General features: G+C 36.1%; 1 protein-coding gene across 5 annotated transcripts in view; it reads right to left on the reverse strand.

The window, feature by feature from the left end:
- The window catches only part of RBL1 (RB transcriptional corepressor like 1), a 62,500-nt gene that overhangs the window by 33,967 nt on the left and 4,696 nt on the right, over positions 1–23,837 (reverse strand). For all 5 annotated transcript variants that reach the window (XR_006891144.1, XM_046679269.1, XM_046679267.1 and 2 more), the window contains 10 exons: positions 14,870–15,070; positions 14,410–14,474; positions 14,175–14,303; positions 13,907–14,067; positions 11,418–11,467; positions 10,633–10,819; positions 9,639–9,805; positions 5,598–5,710; positions 5,305–5,408; positions 590–727 (listed from right to left, as the gene is read on the reverse strand). Coding sequence is in view for 4 of the 5 variants with exons in the window: in XM_046679269.1 (XP_046535225.1) it covers positions 590–727; positions 5,305–5,408; positions 5,598–5,710; positions 9,639–9,805; positions 10,633–10,819; positions 11,418–11,467; positions 13,907–14,067; positions 14,175–14,303; positions 14,410–14,474; positions 14,870–15,070 (1,315 nt within the window). In the remaining variant the exon portion in view is untranslated. The remainder of the gene's footprint in view (positions 1–589; positions 728–5,304; positions 5,409–5,597; positions 5,711–9,638; positions 9,806–10,632; positions 10,820–11,417; positions 11,468–13,906; positions 14,068–14,174; positions 14,304–14,409; positions 14,475–14,869; positions 15,071–23,837) is intronic.

Genomic DNA, 23,837 nt, shown 5'->3' on the forward strand with positions numbered 1-23,837 from the left:
CATGCTGTTACATGCTATTCATCAGTTAATCACATAGTAGCTGTCTTGGTTATTCACGTCAACTGTCATGGTATCGCAGTGCTTGTGTTCAAATAACCTTATTTTACTTATCAATGGCCCTGAAGCACAAAAGTCATGATAGTGGCAATTCGAATATGCCAAAAAGCCATGGAGTGTTTTCTTTAAGTGAAAGGTGAAAATTCTTGACTTAATAAGGAAAGAAAATTGTATGCTGAAGTTGCTAAGATCTATGGTAACTTTTATTACAGTAAATAGCTATTAACTGTTCTATTTTATTATTAGTTGTTGTTAATCTCTTACTGTGCATAATTTATAAACTAAACTTTATCATAAGTATGTCAGTATACAAAAAAACATAGTATATATAGAATTCGGTACTATCCGTGGTTTCAGGGAACTGGGAGTCTTGGAATGTATCCCAATGAAGAAGGGTTAAGGGCACTTTATATGCTTTCAGGATACTTCTGGAAATATTTTCCAGATATCACTGCAGCTTGCTTCTTCAGCACTATGATAAATAGAATGTTTATGTGAGGTACACCATAATAGAACTTTATTTTCATCTCACCTTATAAAAATAAAATGGTTGCAAATTGAGAACTTCAACAATCCAGGGAAAAGTACGAGGTGAGCTATAGGCAAAGAGCACAATTTCCAAACAACAGGCCATCAAAGAACGATGAAATATATCCTGCTCTAAAAGGACCTTGGAGAAGAGAAAGATCATGATTTAACATTTCTCAGCAATTTCAGCCTTTGCCATTCTATAAAGACTACAAAAACAAGATAGAATAACTTGTGGACATTACATTATACCAGATTATCAGATAAAAATTCAAGTTTCCAAACTGGTAGTATTCTTATATAATCTTTTTCAGAGTAGACATTAAATTTAAATGAGGCATATACAACAATATGCTTTGAAATTTGAGCAAACGATAAAACAGTCAAAATTCCCATCAAGAGAAAAGCATTATAGTATGGGTTCCTTCTCTTTTTGAGGAAGGTTAGCCCTGAGCTAACATCTGTGCTCATCTTCCTCTATTTTATACGTGGGACCCTGCCACAGCACAGCTTGATAAGTAGTGCATAGGTCTGAACCTGGGATCTGAACCAGTGAACCCCAGGCTGCCAAAGCAGAGTGCGTAAAGTTAACTACTATATCACTAGACTGGCCCTGGTTCCTTTTTTTTTAATGATAGTTTTACGACAACTGCTTGGTCAACATAAGTGTTTATTAATCAAAATACTAAAATCAAAGGTATTATAATGTCACAGCTGAGAATTAAAAAGTTCAGAGAAAGAAATATTTCACCGAGAAGATTCTCAATGGTGAAACAGGACTTTAAGAGCATAAGTTTTCAGTTTTAAATACGGTGTTTGTTGCCATCCTTCTTTCAAATATCACTCCAAATCAACAAAGAGAATAAGAAACAAATTATCTCAGATAAAACTAGGAGTCATCTGTAATTGCAAACCATAATATATGAAAACTGAAAGTGGATGGAAGAATGACAAATTACTCAGCAGAAGGTAAGATGGCTAAACTGTGCCAGAAGAGAGACTTAAAACAAATGAATTTGCTCTATGGAATCTGGAAAAAACACAGAAACTGAGGGCACATGCAGAAGGGAAAGTAGGTGTTAGGCAGGGGCTGACACAGATGAATGATTTGAAAGTTTGTGATAGTTAGAACTCCTCAGGTCCCCATCCAAACCCCACTCTAAGGAGTCAGACAATAGTCTGACTATCTAGCCAATCCCAGCAAGGGTATTACTGAAGAATTATTCCCTCTACGACTAAAGTAGAGAAACTCAGAGCTTGAGAACACCAGAAATAGAAAAGACTACGATTTTAGGTGAAAGTAGCAGACTGAATCATGACAGCAAGTTTCCTTTCCTTGTTCTGCTCCACAACACCAAGAGCCAGGCAAGAGATTAGCAGATACTTCTCCGAGAAACCAAAATATTCCAAAACAGCCTTAAAGACACCAATAGTTGAGGGTCCTTAATACTACATGATCACCTGAAGCTGTTGGACTTTTATTCCCACTCTTGCACACAGAGCTTTGAACCACTGTTTTGTCAACATAAGGTCGACTTAATGCCTCATTTTTAGTGCCTCATTCAAATATAAGTGGACATCCAACAATAATCCAATATTTGAGGAAAGCCTCCAATTGAAAGACAAAGATCAAAACAAACAGAAAAGAAATTCAAGAGGAAACAGAGACAATGCAAGCAACAGAAGAAAATCTCAGAGAAATCTAAATTAATAACCTCAAAGAACAAGACAGAGGTCTTAGAAATGAAAATATAGCTAAAATAAAAAATTCATCAGGGGGGCCAGCCCGGTGATGCAGCATTAGTTTAAGTCTGCATGTTCTGCTTCGGCGGCCTGGGGTTCACCGGTTCAGATCCTGAGTGTGGACCTATGCACTGCCTGTCAAGCCACGCTGTGGCAGGCATCCCACATATAAAATACAGGAAGATGAGCAGGAATGTTAGCTCAGGGCCAATCTTCCTCAGCAAAAAAGAGGATTGGCAGATGTTAGCTCAGGGCTAATCTCACAAAGGAAAAAAAAAAAGAATTCATTAGGATTTGATGATGAAAACTTAAGCAAATATCCTTAGAAATACAACAAAGAAATGGAAAACAAGAGAAGAAAATGAGAGGATCAATCTAGAAGGTACTTTATCTGAATTATAATAAAAGCTACAGAAAGATAAATCAGTGGGCAATAGATTATCTAAGAAATAATGCAATAAAATGACTTAGAATGACAGGACATAAATCTCTGGACTAAAAGAGCAACTCTGTAGGAGTGCCCAAACACGAAGAAAAGACCTATAATAAGGCACTTTATTATAAATTTCAGAACATCAGTGATAAAAGAAAGATACTAAGATTTCTGAAAATAAAAACAGGTCACATATCAATACTGGGAATTAGGATGCCATTGGACCTTCTAACTAGCAACACTGGAATCTAGAAGTTAATGGAGCAATGCAATGTCTTCAAAATCATAAAGGAAATTAATTATCAACCTGGAAATCTATACAGAGAGAACTATCAATTAAGTGTAAGCCTAAATAAAGACATTTAGTTTAGTTTTAAAAAGGAGACTAAAGGTGAGGTAGGTTTCCACACTTTACTTGAACTGGTAAAACGTTTATACCAGTGGACTGTGAAGTTATGTATGTTAATGTAATACCTAGAGCAACCACTAAAAAAAACATACAAAGAGATATAGTCTAAAAAACGTTCAAGTAACCCATAAGAAGGTAGGAAAAAGAAAATAGAGAAACAAAAAACAGAGCAAACAAAACAAAAAACAAAATGGAAGACTTATGTCCTAAAATATCAATAATTAAATGTAAGTTGTCTAAATTTACCAATTAAAAGAAAGAGACTGACAGAGTAGATAAAAAAAACATGACTCAACTATATACTGCCTACAAGAAACTCACTTCAAAGATAATGACACAAGTAGCTTAAAAGTTTTTAAAAGCACGGAAGAAGATGTACTGTGCAAACATTAAGCAAAAGAAAGCAGGAGTGGCTATATATATATATACATCAGACAGACTTCAGAACAAAGATGAGAGGGACATTTTATAATGATAAAAGGATCAATGCACCAAGAAGACACAGCAATCCTCAATGTGTATGTATCAAACAGCAGAGTTTCAAAATATGTGAATAAAAAGAATCTGATGAAACTGAAAGGAGACATAGATAAAGCCACAATTATATCTGGGGACTTCAATACCCTTCTTTCAATAATTGATAAAATTAGACAGAAAATCAGCAAGGATGTAACAGAACTCAACACCACCATCAATCAACAAGACAGAACTGACATTTACAGACACTTCACCCAACAGCAGAATACACATTGTTTTCAAGTGCACGGAACACGTACCAAGATATATCATATTCTGGATCATAAAATAAACCCCAATAAATTTAAAAGAATTGAACTCATAAAGAGTGTCTTATAAAAGCACAGAAATGGAAAACATCAGTGGTTGAAGAGAGTGAGTGTGACTATAAAGGGGTAGCATGAGGGAGACCTTTGTGGTGACAGAACAGTTGTGTATCTTGATTTTGGTGGTGGTTACATAATCTACACACTTGGCATAGAGGGAGACATATACATTGTTTCAACATCAATTTCCCAATTTTGATTGTACTATGTAAAATGTAACCACTGGGGGAAATTGGGTAAAGGATACATGGGACGTCTCTGTACTACTTTTGCAGCTTTCTGTGAATCTATGATTATTTCAAAATAAAAAGTTGAAAATTTACTTTCTCAGGAAGCTATGAGAGCATATGCTCTATCAAATTTTAGGGTAAATCACAAAAGAGAAAGACAAGGAATCCAGCAAAAAGGGAACCAACACAGAAGAGAGATGAAAATTTCCAGGGTGAAAGAGAGAAATTTTATGCAGTTATGCAACACCCATAGACATCAACCTGTTCCTGTTGAAATTGAACATCAGAAGACTCCAAGAGTAACAAGAGGGATAAGGAGGAGAAAAACGAAAGATCATATGACAGATGTGACTTTTTAGAAAAACTCCTTTACATAGCTATTGGAGAGAGTGGTCAGACTTGATCAAATGTTCAACGAAAACAAAGGAATTTTTTTTTTGTAAAGATTGGCACCTGAGCTAATATCTGTTGACAAGCTTATTTTTTTTCTTTTTCTTCTTCTTCTCCCCAAAGCCCCCCTGTACATAGCTGTATATTCTGGTTGTAGGTCCTTCTGGTTGTGCTATGTGAGATACCGCCTCAGCACGGCTTGATGAGCAGTGCCATGTCTGTGCCCAGGATCCGAACTGGCAAAACCCTGGGCTGCAGAAGTAGAGCGCGCAAACTTAACCACTTGGCCACAGGGCTGGCCCCACAAAGCAATTTTTTTAGATAGTCACCAACATTTTATATGCCCCAAATCCCTGAGAAGTATGACAAATATCTTAATTATCAGTTGGCTTAATAGTTGGGGGTTTTCATTATTAGCTAGCTGGTAATGAAGGACAAAAAAAGATGATACTGATGGTGTACCAAAGATGAATTTTACATATTTCACATTTCTGCCTAGAGGTGGCTAGCTCCGGACGTGCCAAAGACAACTAAGGTAAACTAATATGTCATCTTGGCTAAGCATGTCATTAACTGCTGACTCCACAATGCACTATAGAACTTCTCAACACACTACTTCCAAGTTTAGAATTTTTGGACCTTGCCAGCAGCTGTGAGAGTGGATTTACTTACTGACATGTCCATTCCATGAAGTCGTCGAGTTTCCTGAACCATTATAGTCTCTAATATTTTATAATACAAAATTTCTGCAAGCTTTAGTCTGTTTACAGCAAAGTCTGCAGGAGAAATAAAGGGAAAATGTGCTAATGAAAAGTAGCCATTAAGGACTAAAGAACAAAACTTATATAAACACAAATATGGTACATTAAGGCTAGAAAGGAAGGAAAAAAACCTTGAATTTCTACTTTTTGGGGGACAATCTATCTACTTTCAATGCTGTGTCAACTTTAGTTTTGTCTTCTTACCTATGTGAGATCCTGGCTGTTCATCTGTTGATTGTGTATAGTGTTGGCAGAAAGTCTCTCCTATTCCTTTCACTATTTTCATAATGTTTTCCATAGGATTACGCATACAAGATCTATAAAATACAAGAGGAACTCAATTATGAGGAAAAACCCCCAGACTACCAACATTTCTTCTTACAAGAATTAGTTTGGTTTTTAGGGACCAAAGTTCTGTTCTCAGCTGTAAACCTTCGTATGTAAACATTGCATATTTCAAACAAGTCTACAGCCTTTAAGTAAAATCATTCGGCATACTGTTTTGGAATTTCAACATTAGAGGAGTCAATGTCTTCTATATTACGCTTCTATTTATATGACATTCTAGAAAAGGTAAAACTATAGGGACAGAAAACATATCAGTGGTTGCCAGAGGTTGGCGATGGGATAGGGTTTGACTACAAAGGAGCATAAATTTGGGGGCATAATGGAACTGTTCTATGTCTTGATTGTGGTTGTTGGTGGTTACACAACCATATGCATTTGTCAAGCCTCACAGGACTGTAAGTAAAAAGGATGATTCTTATTGTATATTAATTATACTTCAATAAACCTGATTCAAGAAAAACAGATTTTACACATTCCATAGTTTTCTGGCACAGTCATTCCCATTCAGCTTTAAATCTTAATCTTTCCTTTTTGGCAGCAACCTTTTTCCTGGGAATCTCCTTCATGGTCTCGTTTAAATCAGCATTAATTTTGAAATTGTTGGCCTTGCATAAATTCTGCATAGTATCTAATGTCAAAATAGAACCAACTAGTAATCACCGCATGCTTTTAGTATGGATTTTGTGGCAACATAAATGACATATGAAGAAAACTGTTCTCAGGTTACTATGCTGAAATTCCATAATGTCAGAGTTCTGAATAGTATTTCTTCTGGTATTGAAGCAATCATGTTAAGGAAAAAGTTGACTTTTTGTTTGGCTTCTAAAATAAATGTCCAAATTGCCTATTTCTAAAAAGTTTACTAAATGCCTAGTGCAGTTAAACATACTCTTGTTTAATAGGGTGCTGCTAAATTTTGTTATTGTCATTACTAAATAATCTTTGTAACAAAACGTCTGTCAGTACTTTTCTCTCCTATTTTCAGGAAATAAATGTAGCCATTGTATGTATATACTATATTTTCTATATTCACTCATCCATTCATGGACACTGAGGTTGCTTCCACATCTTGGCTATTGTGAGTAACGCTGCAGTGAACTTGGCTGTACAAATATCTCTTTGAGATCCTGTTTTCAATTCTTTTGGATATATACCCAGAAGGAGGATTTCTAGGTCATAAAAATTCTATTTTTAAGAGGAGGAATTTCCATATTGTTTTCCATACAAGCTACACAATTTTACAAACCACCAACAGTGGGCTAGGGTTCCAATTTCTCCACATATTCACCAATACTTGTTATTTTCTGTTTTTTTCAGAGTGGCCATTCTAATGGGCATGAGGTGATATCTCATTGTGGTTTTAATTTGCATTTGCCTGATGATTAGTAATGTTGAGAATTTTTTCATATGCTTGTTGGCCATTTGTATATCTTCTTTGGAGAAATGTCTATTAAGTCCTTTGCCCATTTTTTAAACAGATGAATCTTCTTGTTACTGAGTTGTAGGAGTGGTTTACCCTCACTGTACCATGTTACATATTCTTCACAAACTCACTCTCAATGACTGCACAACCATCCATCTAGTAGACGAGTCATGGCTTTCCTCCCTAATCCTCTATGGTTAGAGACTTAGATTCTTTATGTACTTTGGATATTAACTCCTTATCTGTTATATGGTTTGCAGTTATTTTCTTCTATTCCAGTAGGCTGCCTTTTCACCCTGTTGATTATTTTCTTTACTGTGCAAAAGTATTTAAGTTTGAGATAGTCCCACTTGTTTATTTTTGCCTTTGTTACTTCTACTTTCAGTGTCATATCCAAGAAATCATTGCCCATTCAAATGTCGTGAAGCTTTTCCCTTATGTTTTCTTCTAGTTGTATAGTTTTAGGTGTCATGTTTAGGCCTTTAATCCATTTTGTGTTAACTTTTTTTTTTTTGGAGGAAGATTAGCCCTGAGCTAACTGTTGCCAATCCTCCTCTTTTTGCTGAGGAAGACTGGCCCTGAACTCACATCCGTGCTCATCTTCCTCTACTTTATATGTGGGACGCCTGCCACAGTATGGCCTGTCAAGCAGTGCCATGTCCACACCCAGGATCCGAAATGGCAAACCCTGAGCCACTGAAGTGGAATGTGTGTACTTAACTGCTGCGCCACTGGGCCGGCTCCACGTGTTAACTTTTTATATGGTGTAAGATAAGAGTCCATCTTCATTCTTTTTGCATGTGGATATCCAGTTTTCCCAATATTATTTGTTGAAGAGACCATCCTTTCCCCATAGTGTAGTCTCGGCACCCTTGTCAAAGATCATTTGACCATGTACGTGAAGGTGTATTTTGGGGCTTCTCTAGTCTGCTCCTTCGTTCTACATGTCTGTCTTTATGTGGATCCCATACTGTTTTGATTACTGTGGCTTTGTAATGTTTTGAAATCAGGATGTGTGAGGCCTCCAGCTTTGTTCTTCTTTCTGAAGATTGTTTTGGCTATTAAAGGTTCTTTGAAATTCCACACGAATTTTGGGATTTTTTTTTTCTATTTCTGTAAAAAATGCCATTGGGATTTTGATAGGGATTGCACTGAATCTGTAGATTGCTTTGGGTAGTATGGACATTTTAACAATATTAAACTTTCCAACCCATGAATATGGAATATCTTCCCACTTGTTTGTTTCTAGGCTCTTTGTCTTTTGCAGTTTACATTTCCTCCCTCCTTTCTCTTGTTGCTATAAAACGTTTGCATAGTTGTCTTGCCACTTCTTTTCAACTTTCCATGCTTAAATGGGTAGTTCAGTCCAGACCTATTTATCCAAATGCTATGAGGGTAGATCTTCATGAAAGTCTTCCTACCTTACTTGCAATCTGCTTACCATACCCTGAGCTGTGTCTGAGGCTTGGGATTGTTCTGTCACCTTTTCTACAGATTGAAGGTTTGGGGAGTAGGGGGAGGGTTCAGCTGGTGCTATGTTCAGCTTTTATTGGAGGACAAGGGCTTTGCTTTCTTTTCTGAGATGTAGTTAAATGACCTCATTCCAGGATTCACTATACCTAGGTAAGGGCTATCTTCTAGTTCTAGGAAGATATCTCGCCAAATCAATAAGAAATCTTGGGAAATGTCAGGCCCGTGGAGATTTTCCATAGTTGTGCTGTGACTACTGACTTTCACTTGGGGAGGTTTCTCTGACTTTTTACCCACCTGCCTATTCAGCCCATTTGTTCTCTCCACATCTGGGGTATTAATGAACATTCTCAAGATCCTATCAACATACCCTCTTTCCCCAGTAATACTTCTTGGGGTTGAGGATACCAGAATCATTCATTTCCTTTCCTGACCACAACTTTGGAAATTTGTAGCATGAAATCCTATCTCTCTCCTCATTTGGTTACTCCTGATAGTTTGCTGGTTTTTACTATTCTCCTATTTCATTAGGTATTAGGAAAGAAGGTTCCCTAATCTAGGTTCAGCCTACCATCTTTACTAGGAAACATGCCTCTTTTTCTTAAATGATTGCATAAAATTCCATTTATGGTCGCACCATCAATATGTAATCAGTTTCCCATTTGATGCACGTTAGATTGAACCCACTTAAAATTAATGTAAAAAGAAAAAAAATAATGCATAACTTAAGGGTAGTTAAAAAAGTGGAATGTCAGAGTTAAATATACTTTAAGATAGATTTAACCTTGAAAGTCTATTATAATACTATGAAATAATATTTATATATATGTATTTTTAACAGGTACTTCTATCTGATTTTATGTCAACATACTTTGTGACTGAAATGGTATAGTAAAACTTGCCAAATGTATATCTACAATCTCAAGAACTCTGAATATGCCAAAAGTAGAACACAGAATCTAATTTAAAAGAGACACTTAGAAAAATAATAGTAATGTACTTACTCAAAAATATTTATAAGTTGTTCACTTGGTGCATTTTTCAGTCCAGCCACAATACCCTGTAACCGGCTCACACTTTGGGTAGCTGAGGCAACAGGAGTAATGACTGCTTCTTTTTCTCGTAAATATCGTCGTCCTGTCAGTGGGGTAGAAGGTGCAAATGATGTTTTCTGTCAGAAAAGAAAAACCTGTGAGATTAAAAAGTTACCTTCCCCTGTCATTATGTGTTTAATTCAGTACATATGCCATCTTATTTTGTCATATTTAGTAGGTTACTTTTTCCCCTCTTCTGGTTACCCATCAAATTTTTACCAATATTATGCTAATAACACCCTTACATTTGAGTAACACTTTTTCAAAGTATTTTCTGCCCATAACCTCATTTTATCTTCACCACACTCATTTGAAACACAACATACACATTTTCATTTTACATATGAGGAAATAAGCACAGAGAAGGTAAAAAGCTAACATAGTTAATGGCAGAGCTTGGACTAAAACTTAGGTTTTCTACCTTCTAAGCCAGTGAATTTTCCATTAGACCTCATCCTCCAACACATTTCACACATAAATAACAGAATTAAGCCTTGGCTACTAACAATCAAGTCCAGTATTATATGGCTGAAGCTTGGGAAGAGCATATAGTCTGTCATGGGTAGGAAAGCAAACTAAATTTCAAAGCAACAGGACAGTGGCCAAAGTGATGCAAAGAAAGAACGGTAAGAAAGCATAGATCCTTCTTTATGTCAAAAGACATACTCTACTGAAAAACCCAGGCGTTCTGGGAAAACATATCCAAAATATGAAAAATAGCAACAAATGAGTTAAAAATACTAAGTGCCATAGTTTTAAAAATTACCTTTAAAGGCTTTCATGAAAAATATCAGTTAATAGAAGAAACTCAAGATTTAACTTGAAAGATGCTTCTGCTGTTAGTAGAATCACACACAGAGAGAAAAAGATCATTCAAGACTGAGGCCAGGCTAGGTTATATTACTTTTTCAAAGTGTTGTTGAAGATTACACTCCACATTAGCCTGTGCTGTCAGTTTCCCTAATGGGGCATCACCAGTGAACTTTCGAGGAGTTCCAATTTCCTCTTCTGCATCTGCTCCCAAAAAGATCCTCTCATCAAAATCACCAACAGTTAAAACATACTCTTCATACTCCTTGTTCACTGCTTTGCTGAAAAGAGAATTATTTTAAGCTGCTAGAATAAAACTAAGTTACACAATGGATTTATCTTGACTTGAAGATAGATTTGGACTCCACAGCCTGGAAAAGCTGATGACTCTCTAGTTTTTATTAACTCTGACCGTCTAACATATCAGAGGTTCCTATCTGATTATGGATAGTCTTCACATTCATATACACAGCAATAAATTACTTGGAAAAGTAAAGGAAAAGAGAATACATACTTAATCTGAAAACTAGTTGAACCTAATAAAGATCTGATCACTGAAGAAACAATAGTGGCTTTGAAGTACAAGCACATTCCGAATTTGCCAACATTTGATTAATAAAAGAATGCAAAATCAAATACATAAGTCATTGGGTCCATTCATGAGTTTATCAGGACAGCAGCTGTTTTAAGTGCCAATGGTTTCTTAGAATAAATATACTTAAAGACAACAAGGCTTAATGACAACACCCACTCAATGCCACCAACTCAGAAGGAACTCGAATTTCAAGCTCCTTTGACATGTTTCACTTTACAAATTGCAACAAATCATTATTGACAGCCTATAAAATGCCAGATACCACTTAGTGCTAGATTACTTACCTATTATCAGTAAAACTGGAAAGGTCCAGGAGGCAGTCTCCTTTCAAAATCTGGGAAGAAAAAGTCATTTTGTGACATCATATAATTAAGCATATTAACGTACACACAAAGACATAACACTTACCTAAATTTTCACATTGGTAGTTATAAATAACACATACATAAAACAGAATTACTAAATATTTATTTCAGACCAGTAAATCCTATTTAGCATGCAAATAAAATATTAAAAAATACTTAAAGTCAAGTTTTGAGAATACTTTGAAGTTAGTCTATGGCAGTGGTTTCCAAATTTTAGTGACATAAGAGTCACTTAGGAAAACTTGTTAAAAATTGGGGGCCAGCCCGGTGGCCTAATGGTTAAATTTGCGCACTCTGCTTTGGTGGCCTGGGTTTGCAGGTTTGGATCCCAGGTGCAGACACATACCACTCGTCAGCCATGCTGTGGTGGCAACCCACATACAAAACAGAGGAAGAGTGGCACAGATGTTAGCTCAGGGAAAACCTTCCTCAAGCAAAAAGAGGAAGAGTGGCAATGGATGTTAAATCAGGGAGAACCTTTCTCAGCAAAAAAAAAAAAAAAAAGGAAAGCAAACTGATGGACCTCAAGGCCTGAGCTGAGGCAGCATTTTTTTTTTTTTGAGGAAGATTAGCCCTGAGCTAACTGTTGTCAGTCCTCCTCTTTTTGCTGAAGAACACTGGCCCTGAGCTAACATCCATGCCCATCTTCCTCTGCTTTATATGTGGGACACCTACCATAGCATGGCTTGCCAAGCAGTGCCATGTCCACACTCGGGATCCAAACTGGTGAACCCTAGGCTGCTGAAGCAGAACCTTCGAACTTAACTGCCGCACCACTGGGCCAGCCCTAAGGCAGCATTTTTAACAAATTCCCCAAGTGATGCTCATGAAAGCTGCCCAATTTTAAACAGCAGTCTATGGAGAAGGGATAAGGACATTTATGGAATGATTATATGTGTCAGACAAGTAAAAGATTCAAAGGGAATATAGGTACTGTTGCTGGTAAGAGAGAAAAACTACACTGTTATTAATATTTTCTGTGTACGCAAATTATACTTAGATTACTACATATCAAGGCTTGCAAACTCAAATGCTTTCATGGGTCAGAGTTCAACATATATAAATGAAGAGGGCAGAAAGTGCACTTTCCATCCTAAAAGAGGTGGAAATGATTTACCTTGACAAGAGCTACCCATGTAAAAATTCATGTAGAAATTCCAACCTAGTTTTGCCATAGCTTCTGATTTTTAAAAGATTTTCATATAAAAGGTCTTTATATGTAAATTAAAAATTGAACAAAAGAAAAACAAAGAACACCCTACAAAGGCCAAACAGGACATCTGTGGCCCATAGGTAAGAAAACCATCGTCCAAACCAGGATACTTCTGTAGTGAAAGGAGGTGCTATAATAATCATGCCAAGAAAATGGCCAAAAACCAGATAATTGAGGCAAACCAAGATGTATGGTCATCGTACCCAGGGGCCACTAGTGTGTTGCTTCTGTAGAGCACAATGGACATCATCCTTTGGTTCCTTTAAGAGTTTACTCGCTGGAGATGTTTAACATACAGACCAGGAGCCATTACTTACACACACACACACACAAATACATACATATATATATATATATATATATATATATATATATATATGTATGTATATATTTGAGGAAAGATAAGACTAAATACAAAAGTTTATATAAGAAGAGAACCACCCAGTAAGGAAAGACTTTATGCTCAAAGAAAAATCTCCTAATATTTGCCAAGAGGGAGGACCATAGGGATGACCTAATCCAAACCTGTTTTTTCACCAAAAAGAAAACTCAACGCCTAACTGGATTAAGAAGCTCAAGGTAGGGGAAATAAGAAATTGAGACCCAAAGGAACAAACCAATTCATAAATAGAGAAATAGGTAAGTAAATTATTGAGAAAAAAAATCCAGAAAGCATGTAGGTAGCCTGCAAGTGGCTACAAAACTGTAAGGGATTTTCTGCTCTATTTATATGGAATTAAAGCTAAAGTTGTCACACATCACCCTACTTTTAGTAAATAGCAGTTATTCAAATTGTGGCAGTAAATTAGCTTATTCTGACCTCCTACTTTTCATAATTCTTTATCAGCTTACTCTGATGTTCTTTTCTTCATGATTCTTTACCAGAACCTCCTATGGCTGCCTCTGATAGTGCACTTACTTGACACTACATATGACTGGTCACATTCGTCAACAGCTCAGTTTTGCTCATCACAGAAGATCATAGGACAATTCTGTACCACAACAGAGGCTGAAACCTGGGAATCTTGACCCTGAGTTCTATAATGTTTAGAACTTGTTGAAAACGTTTTTCCCTTTGAGGCTGCTACTGCTGACTCCTAAAAATCTTAGTCAATTAAAACTAACAACTAGGATACACAACCATGCACTGAAGCTTTAAAAAAAAAAGTGAGTCATTTAATCATAAGTACAGTACCTTCCTATCAAAGAGTTTTGAAATATATGGCTTAAAGTAGTGCTCCTTTATTCCTTTGGCTTCTACTAGAAGTCCGTCATGCAGTTCACACAGAACAGAAATGATGCAGGGAGGCTCTTCAGAAGCCCTGAAGTCGGCAGTATGGAAATCAGATGGTAAACCTAGTGCAGCAGGGTGTGAAGAGCAACAAGGGGGGAAAAGAATATGGTCAACTTTTAAAACTCTTTTTCTAAAAATGATCAGTTTTTGAAAATAAATAAGGCCTTACCTTTAAATGACGGATTTAGCAAGTCACGTCTATTTGGGCATATAATGGCATTGGCAAAAATCAGATCCAAGCAGCACAGGAGTAAATGATAAGAGTTTACTAAATCATCTCCAATCATACGAAAATTACCTTTATAAGAAAAAAAATGAAAGACACAAAGACCAGAAACCTCTCATGTCAAATAGCACCAAGTTCCCATAGCAGAAATGTAAAACCACTGAAACTGTCACCTTACCCTTAGTATAAACAAAGAGCGTCCAACAGAAATTAAAGAGATCCTTAACACTGCAAGGAATCCTCCTAAAACGGGGAAAAAAATGTACTTTTTATCTGACTAGATAGCGAAATATCACTCCACATTTGTCATTTAAACTGAAACAGCAAATATAAATAACAAATAGTAAAGTCCAATTACATATAAAATTCCATTCACAAAAGACAATCTATGTTTCACTAAATGGACTTAAACAATTAAGCCTTTCCAATTTGCATAAAATAATCAGGACATAGAAAAATAAGTAAAAGTATTACCCTGAACTTCCAGATATGGGTAATTATAGATGGATTTAAAAAGAAATCTAAGTTTTTTGCAGATGCATACTTGTGGTAAAAAGCAGACTTTTAAAAATGCAAATTCCCTTAATAAGTTTGTATCATAATTTTTATGTCAATTATACAAGGATTAAGGGTCTCACCTCTGCTTCCTGCTTCGTGGTAACTTTGGTGGCTCTTCATATGGATTTTGAAATATATCTAAAAATATTGGCTCAAATTTTTTGAAAATTACAGTAGACACCTCAAAATTTCTTTCTAGCCTTTCTATACGTTCACGAAACTCTTGTGGCATATTTGACATGTCCATCCACTTCTTCATTTTATTAAAAAACTGTATTAAACTAAAAAAATAGAAAAAAGCAACTTTAAAATGAGTCCATATAACAGATGGAAAAGGAAACATTCCATTTATAGCTAAGAATCTTTATTAAAAAGCCTAAATTTATTAAAAAAAAGAAAAAGTAAACAAAGAACCAAAAACCTCACTCCCAGGTACTATGCAATTGCTTTGGTTCCCAGAATTACCATGGGAATATAGATTTTGAATCAATGGTTATTACATAAAATGTCTTCTACTATGCAGGGAGTGACAGTATCTACTTCTTTTATTGCCTACAGCACTTAGGGCATTACAGACAATGCTTTGCACATAAATTACAAAGTAAATGTTAGTCAACAGATTGATGAGGTCACAGATTAGTCTGAGGAAAGACAGAATCTTGCAAGTGGTGGATTCTGGACATTGATCACAAAGCACCAGACTGCTACAGGTTAGGAATAAAATTCAAGTGTTCCAACATGTGGTTCCATCACCACACATAAACTAAGAAGGTAGCACATACCCAGAAAATCACTTAATAGATTATTATTCTACCTTTTTGGCTTATCCAATTATGGGTATATTTTTTATGTTCCCACGTTAGTACGGTCTTAGATTGAAAATTTGTAGTGTTAAAGCTTATTTAAGTGTCTTACACTATATACGGAGTGACAACTAATTTTTTTTTCAAAAAAAAGGTGATAGAAGACATCATCAGTTAATTGTCCATAGGTATTCAAACCCCAGACATGCTGACTGAAATCTGAGAATCTAAGAATCTTTTTAAAAAGTTCTTATCATGGGGCCGGCCCTGTGGCTGAGTGGTTAAGTTCTCTTGCTCTGCTTCAGTGGCCCAGGGTTTTGCCAGTTTGGATCCTGGGTGCGGACATGGCACCGCTCGTCAGGCCATGCTGAGGTGGCGTCCCACATGCCACAACTAGAAGGACCCACAACCGAAATATACAACTATGTACTGGGGGGGACTTGGGGGGAAAAAAGGCAGGGAAAAAAAAGTTCTTAGCAGCAGCAGCAAAAAAATTTTGCCAGATTACTGAATTTTTTTTTGGCTAACAAATTACAGCCCCTTATATAGGACTTTGCTTTGGAGGTGGGGGATGCTCAGTACGTGAAATCCTTTCCTTTGTCTGAGGAAATTTCCCACTTTTGAGTCTTGCCTTCTACTAGATAGATCAGCTACACTGGAAGTTAGGGTGAATGTATAAAACCTGAGATCTTTGATCAGATATATCTGCTTGAGATTTTGAATGTGGAGCTGGTGGTGCAGAGAAGCAAGGAAGTGGTAAATTCTTAGAGCAGGATCAATAGCAATATTTAGCTCCTAGGAACAAAAACAGTGGCAATGTCCAGGGATGGCCATGCAAGCTGTGTCCTTGTTAGATGGATTCTGTGGTATGTTTTTTGGGAATGTAGCCAGCCTCCTTTTACTCCTGGCTATTTTCCAAGCTTAATTTCTCAAGTCATCCTAAAGACTTTGTAAGCTATCCAATATCCTTCTAGTAAATTTCTTTTCTCCTTAAGTTAGCAAAGTTGGTAGTTGGTATCTCTCTTTTATAAACAAGAGCCTTGACTAATACATCCCCATATAAATCTAAAAACGGCTGTCCTAACCTGGAACAAAGTGCATCAGAGTGTTTGAAAACAAAAACACTTATAGCATTGTTATCACAAACTAGGATTGTGATTTTTAAAACTAAAATAAGTAAACTTCATGGCTTTTAAAACAATTCTGTTCACTTGGATTCTATTATAAAAAACACACTACTCCAATACACGAAAAGATGCTCCACATCATTAACCATCAGGGAAATACAAATCAAAACCACAATGAGATACCACTTCATGACTACTAAGAGGGAGGTAATATTAAAGACAGATAAGTGTTGGCAAGGATGTGGATAAAATGGAACCTTCATACACTGATGGTGGGAATGTAAACTGCTGTGGTCACTTTGGAAAACAGTCTGACGGTTCCTCAAAAGGTTAAACACAGAGTTACCATATGACCCAACAATTCCACTCATACACATATATATACACCCAAGAGAAATGAAAATATATGCCTACACAAAAACTTGTAAACAAATGTTCATAGCAGAATTATTCCTAATAGCCAAAAGGTGGAAACAACTCAAATGCCCTTCAACTAATAAATGGATAAACAAAATGTGGTATATCCATACAATGGAATATTATTCAGCCACAAAAAAATGAAGTGCAGATACATGCTACAACATGGATGAACTGTGAAAATATTATACCAAGTAAAAGAAGTGAATCATAAAGGAATACCATATATTATATGATTTCACTTATAGGAAATGTCCAGAATAGATAATTCAATCGAAACAGAAAGTAGATTAGTGGTTGCCAAAGGATAGGGGTTGGGGGGCTGGAGAATAAGGAATGAATACTAATGGGTATGAGGATTCTTTTGGGGGGATGAAAATGTTCCAGAGTTGATCGTGGTGAATACATGAATATATTAAAAGCTGCTGAATTGTACACGTAAATGGATGAACTGTATAGTATGTGAGTTAAAATCCAATAAGGTTGTTTAAAAAATCAAAAATACTACTTCCAAAAAGGTACAGTGAAATGTTCTAGAGGTATTAATTTGTTCACCTTTCTAGGGACAACTTGGCAACATGAATAAAAAGCATTAAAAATCCTCAAATTCATCCAAAAATTGCTTTTATAAGAATCTAAATTAAGAAGAAAGTCGAGGGGCCAGCCCTGTGGCCAAGTGGTTAAGTTTGCACGCTCCACTTTGGTGGCCCAGAGTTTCGCTGGTTTGAATCCTGGGAGCGGACAGGGCACCACTTGTCAGATCACGCTGAGGCGGCATTCCACATAGCACAACCAGAAGGATCTACAACTATGTACTGGGGGACATTGGGGAGAAAAAGAAGACTGGCAACAGATGTTAGCTCAGGTGCCAATCTTTAAAAAAAAAAAAAAAAAAAGTCAGTCAAAGATATGGACACAAATATCTATACAAAGATGCATACCACGATAACCTTTGTGTGACAATTTTCCTTTTTTTAATAGATAATGCACAACTACAAAATTAGTCTTCTGCCGAAAGTGTATATCTCCATGGACTTATATAATGCCTCATGCACTGTCATGGTATTCCACACAGCATTACTTCTGATCAAGGAACTTACTTCACAGGAAATAAAGTGCGGCAATGGGCCCATGCTCATGGAATTCACTAGTCTTACCATGTTCCCTACCAACGTGGAGCTGCTGTCTTGAAAGAACTGTGGAATGACTTTTTGAAGACTCAGTTACAGTGCCAGCTAGGTGGCAAGACCTTGCATGGCTGGGGTAAGGTTCTTCAGGGAGCTGTATATGCTCTGAATCAGGAATCAAGGGACGGAAATGGGAGTGGCACCACTCACTATTACCCCTGGTAACCCACCAGCAAAATTTTTGCTTCCTGACCCCATGACATTATGCTCTGTTGGCCTAAAGGACTTATTTCCAAAAAGAGGAATGCTTCCACCAAGAGATACACCAATGATCCACTGAAGACTGCCATCTGGGCACTTTGGGCTCCTTATGCCTCTAAAGCAACAGGCAAAGAAGGGAGTTCCTGTGCTGGGTGGAGTCACTGATCCCAACTATCAAGGAGAAACTGGACTGCTACTCCACAATGGAGGTAAAGAAGAGTAGAATACAGGAGATCCCTTAGGGCATCACTTAGTATTACCACGCTCTGTGATTAAAGTCAATGGAAAACTACGACAGCGCAATTCAGGCAGGACGACTAACGGTCCAAACTCTTCAGAAATGAAGGTCTGGGTCACCCCACCAGGTAAGAATCATAACCAGCTGAGGTGCTTGCTGAGGTCAAAGGACAAATGGACTGGGCAGTGGAAGAAGGTAGTTATAAATACCAACTACAACCATGTGACCAGTTAAGAAATAAGGACTGTAATTGTTATGAGTATTTCTTCCATGTTTTATTATAAATATGTGTATGTGTATATATGCAAATATCTTTGTATTCTTTCCTCTCTTATCCCCTTGTCCTGTAACATACTATGTACCAACTTTATAGTATTTAAATTGTAGGATATCAAGGAGAAGAGTAAACAACACCCAAGGACTTTGCATCCTCTCTTGAGGAAAGAGTTAGTGCATTTTTGGTTGTATGTGGGATCATGTTAGGTGAAAGTATGATCTTGTTATTGTCTTTACATAGGGATTAAGTATGGTTTAAGAAGATGTGTATGGGTGCCCAGACATTTGGTCAAACATTATTCTGGATGGTTCTGTGAAATATTTTTTTTGGATGAAATTAACATTTAGATTAGTGAATTCTGAGTACAGCACATTACTCTTCATGATACAGGTGGGCCTTGTCCAATCAGGTGAAGGTCTTAACAAAGAAAACCTGACCTCCTCCCAAGTGAGAAGGACTTCTGCCTGCAGACTGCCTTTGTATTAAAACTACAACTCTTCCCTGGGTCTCCAGCCTGCTGGCCTACCCCAGGTTTTGGACTCTTCAAGCCTCCACAATTGTGTGAGCCAATAGCTTAAAATAAATGACTTTCCCTCGCCCTCCACCCCACATATGTGCACATTCATTCTCTAACATAATATAATATATATTATAAGTAGATACATATATTTTTTACACATTCTATTGGTTCTGCTTCTCTGGAGAACTCTAACTAACATACATATCATTTTTTTCTGAATCAACTGAGAGTAAGGTGTGGATATCATGCCCCTTTACTCAAAAATATCTCACTTTCTATTTTCTGAGAAAGAGGACATTGTCTTTACCTAACCAAGTGCAATTATCAAAATCAGAAAATTTTACACTGATAAAATACTACTGATTCACATTTAAATTTAAAATTCACCAACTGTCCCAATAATAATGTTCTTTATAGCAATTTTTAATTTCCAAATCTAGGATCTAATCCAGCAGCATACATTGTATTTATATGTTATTTCCTTTTAGTTTCCTTTAATCTGGAACAGTTCCTCAGACTCTCTTTCGTGACACCAACATTTTGGAAGAGAACAGGCCAGTTATTTTGTGGTCCCTAATATGGGTTTATCTCATGCTTCCCTCATTATTAGATTTAGGCTTTGTATTTTTGACAGAGTACTATATAAGTAAATGTCATATCCTCAGAGGATCATATCCATTTGTCCCATTACTGCTGATAACTCTGCACTTGATTTAGGTGGTATCTACCAGGTTTTCCACCTCAAAATTTCTATTTTCCCTTTGTAATTAATTGGTGACTTGTAGGGAGATATTCTGCAATTACGTAAATATTCTGCTCTCACCAGACTTCTATCCACTCGTTTTAGCATCCACTGACGATTCTTCCCTCAACCAATTATTACCATGAGGTTGAAATGGTGATTTGTTTCTAACTACCAATTCTCTACATTTATTAGTTGGTATTCTAATGTAAGGAAGAGGTTTCCCTTCTTCCCTATTTATCAACATAGATTTTATTCAGTTATAATCTATTACTGTCCTTATTCATTTCAATGTTCAAATTATCCCAGATTTGACTACCAACATGAGGCTTTTCAAGATAGCCTATGTCCAGGGGCCAGTCCCGTGGCAGAGTAGCTAAGTTCACATGCTCTCCTTCAGCAGCCCAGGGTTTTGCTGGTTCGAATCCTGGGCGTGGACATGGCACCGCTCGTCAAGCCATGCTGAGGCGGCATCCCACATGCCACAACTAGAAGGACCCACAACTAAAAATACACAACTATGTACTGGGGGGCTTTGGGGAGTAAAAGGAAAAATAAAATGTTAAAAAAAAAAAAAAAAGATAGCCTATGTCCCTTGGACACAATCCCAACATTTTTCGTGCACTTCCTTGACTTTCTGGCATAATAGGCTGATCCAGGTTCTTCAGAAAAAATAGGTCTGCCCCAGCTTTTGAATCACCCATTTCCCTGAAGACATGATGCTAAGTGAAATAAGCCAGTCACAAAAGGATAAATACTGTATGATTCCACTTACATGAAGTACCTAGAACAGTCAAAATCATAAAGACAGAAAGTAGAACGGTGGTTGCCAAGGGCTAGGAGCAGGAGGAAAAGGAGAGTCACTGTTTAATTGGTATGGAGTTCCAGTTCGGGAAGATGAAAAAGTTCTGGAGACGGATGGTGGTGATGGTTGCACAAAACGTGAATGTATTTAATGCCACTGAATTGTACATTTAAAATTGGTTCAAATGGTAAATTTTATGTTACGTATATTTTAACACACACAACACCAAAAACAAATTATAGAGATGGTAAATATGGGGCATATGTCCCAATATTGGCACACTACTGAATTTTAATGGCACTCCAAAGATAAAAAAGAAAATTACTTTGTAAAAACTAACATCATCAATGTTCCAATTAAAATATATAAAAAATAATTTTTCATGAAGTAAATTTTTACTCAGGCTCTATCATAATATAAAAATAATGAATAAACAAAAGTCATCTTGATTTAAATCACAAGTTACTGAAAAACTTGTGAAAAAATGTGGAAAAATTACTTCTCAATACTTAAAACAATGAGATGCAGACTTCTTTATTAAAATGAATTAAAAATTCAAATTGCACAACAGATACTACTTTTTAAAATACTACATAATAATAAAACAAATTTTTACATGAAAATTTTTTTTAAATTTGTAAGTTGTTTTGGTTAAGTTTTTGTTTTTGCAAACTGAAACTGAAGAGGAACACAGTTCAAAAGAGACATACTAATATAGATCTGTGTGTAGATACACATGTGATACAGCATGGACTTGGGAGGCTCTACCCCTTACCAGGCGCATATAACCTCTGGGAGTTAATTTAATCTCTTAGTGATTTGATTACCTTATCTGGAAAACAAGATTTATTTCATGGAATTACTGTGAGGATTAAATGAATAAATACATGCAAACCCTTAGTACATAGTAAGTGTCTGGCACACATGTAAGTACTCAATAAAAATCTGCTAGTTTTACATGTGTATCTATAACCTATACTTATATAGCCTTTTCCAGTAGGATTTACTAAAATATTTGATGGGTATTTCCCCATGTCTATAAAGATCTACACAATCATTTAAAATTACATTTAAAGTTGACATTTTGAAAATAGCCCAAATTATTATAAATCAATGCAAATAACAAGGTCACTTGCAATACTTTTTTATTTGTCTGAATGAACATGTTGATGCTGGTCAACTGTTCTTTTAGCAATTAAGAATCTGACACTTAAAAATTTTTTTTACATCAATCTACATTTAAAAAGCATACAACTTTTGACCCATCACTACACTTTTAGGAATTTAATCTGAAATAGATATTTACAATGATGTTCACTTGTCTGTAATCACAAAGGACTGGATACAACCTAAATGTCTATCAAAAATGGGCTGACTAGGGGCTGGCCCGATGGCTGAGTGGTTAAGTTCGCGCACTCCGCTGCAGGTGGCCCAGTGTTTCGTTGGTTCGAATCCTGGGCGTGGACATGGCACTGCTCATCAAACCACGCTGAGGCAGCGTCCCACATGCCACAACTAGAAGGACCCACAACGAAGAACATACAACTATGTACCGGGGGGCTTTGGGGAGAAAAAGGAAAAAAAAAAAAAGGGCTGACTAAATATACGAAACATCCTTATATCTTAAAATATCCTAGAGTCATTAAAAATATAATGAGGAAGAATTACATATGCTGATTTGGAAGGATTTACAGAATACAAAGTAAGAAAAGCAACTGCAGGACAATACATAGAATATGATCTTATGTTTAAAAAAACTGAAAGAGATTTTTTTCTCTTTAACAATTTATTAACAGTAAATTATTAATAGTAGTTAATTCTGGGGAGTGAAAAAAGAAGACATCTTTCTACTTTCAACTCTTCTGCGTTATTTGAAATTTTTTAAATCTTTTTTTTATTGTGGTAAAAGCATATATAAAATTTACCATTTTAACCATTTTTAAGTGTACAGTTCAGTGGCATTAAGTACATTCACATTGTGCAACCATCACCACCATCCATCTCCAGAACTCTTTTCATTATTTCAAATTTTTATCATGAGTTTATACTGCTCTAAATTTTAAGTTGTTCCTTTTTTGTTCAGTTTCCCCAAACTATTATTACAAAGATTTAAAAATTTTTATATTGTCAGTCATGAGAAATATTGATAGAAAAAGATCAGATTGTTTTATACTACAATGGATAAAGTTTTGCTCAATTAAAAAATTACCTAAATTCCATCAATCTTAACTATACTTTCATTTTATTCTTATCATCAATGACAAAAATTGATTATCTATTTAAGTTTTAAAAATTGTCTTGACTTTATTATTTTTCTATTTATAGAAACCAAAATTGATCTGCAAAATTTTTTAAATTTAGCATGAACGAAACTTAATTGTCCTCCCTGGATAGGGCTTTATTTAAAGTTTGTTTCTCTTCTATCCTGGAAATCCAAGATAACAAAGAGATAATGACTCTAAATTGTTTTGATATGGGTAAAAAATCCAGAAATAGAGAATAATATCACCTATCCCAATCTGGATCACTCCATTTCATTTGTTTTGTATCCAGGCAAATAGTTCCACACGGCTGATTCTAGAGCAAGTAAAAGCTATAGCTAAGATCCACCAATTGCTAGTATTTGCAAGGGAAAAAATATTAACCACACAGGAGAGAAAGAGGACAACACCTTGACCAGATGATCAAAATTAACATCACCAATGAGAGGAAGATGGATATCATGTGCCTC

The sequence above is a fragment of the Equus quagga genome, chromosome 12, assembly GCF_021613505.1.
Source record: "Equus quagga isolate Etosha38 chromosome 12, UCLA_HA_Equagga_1.0, whole genome shotgun sequence".
Taxonomy (NCBI): domain Eukaryota; kingdom Metazoa; phylum Chordata; class Mammalia; order Perissodactyla; family Equidae; genus Equus; species Equus quagga.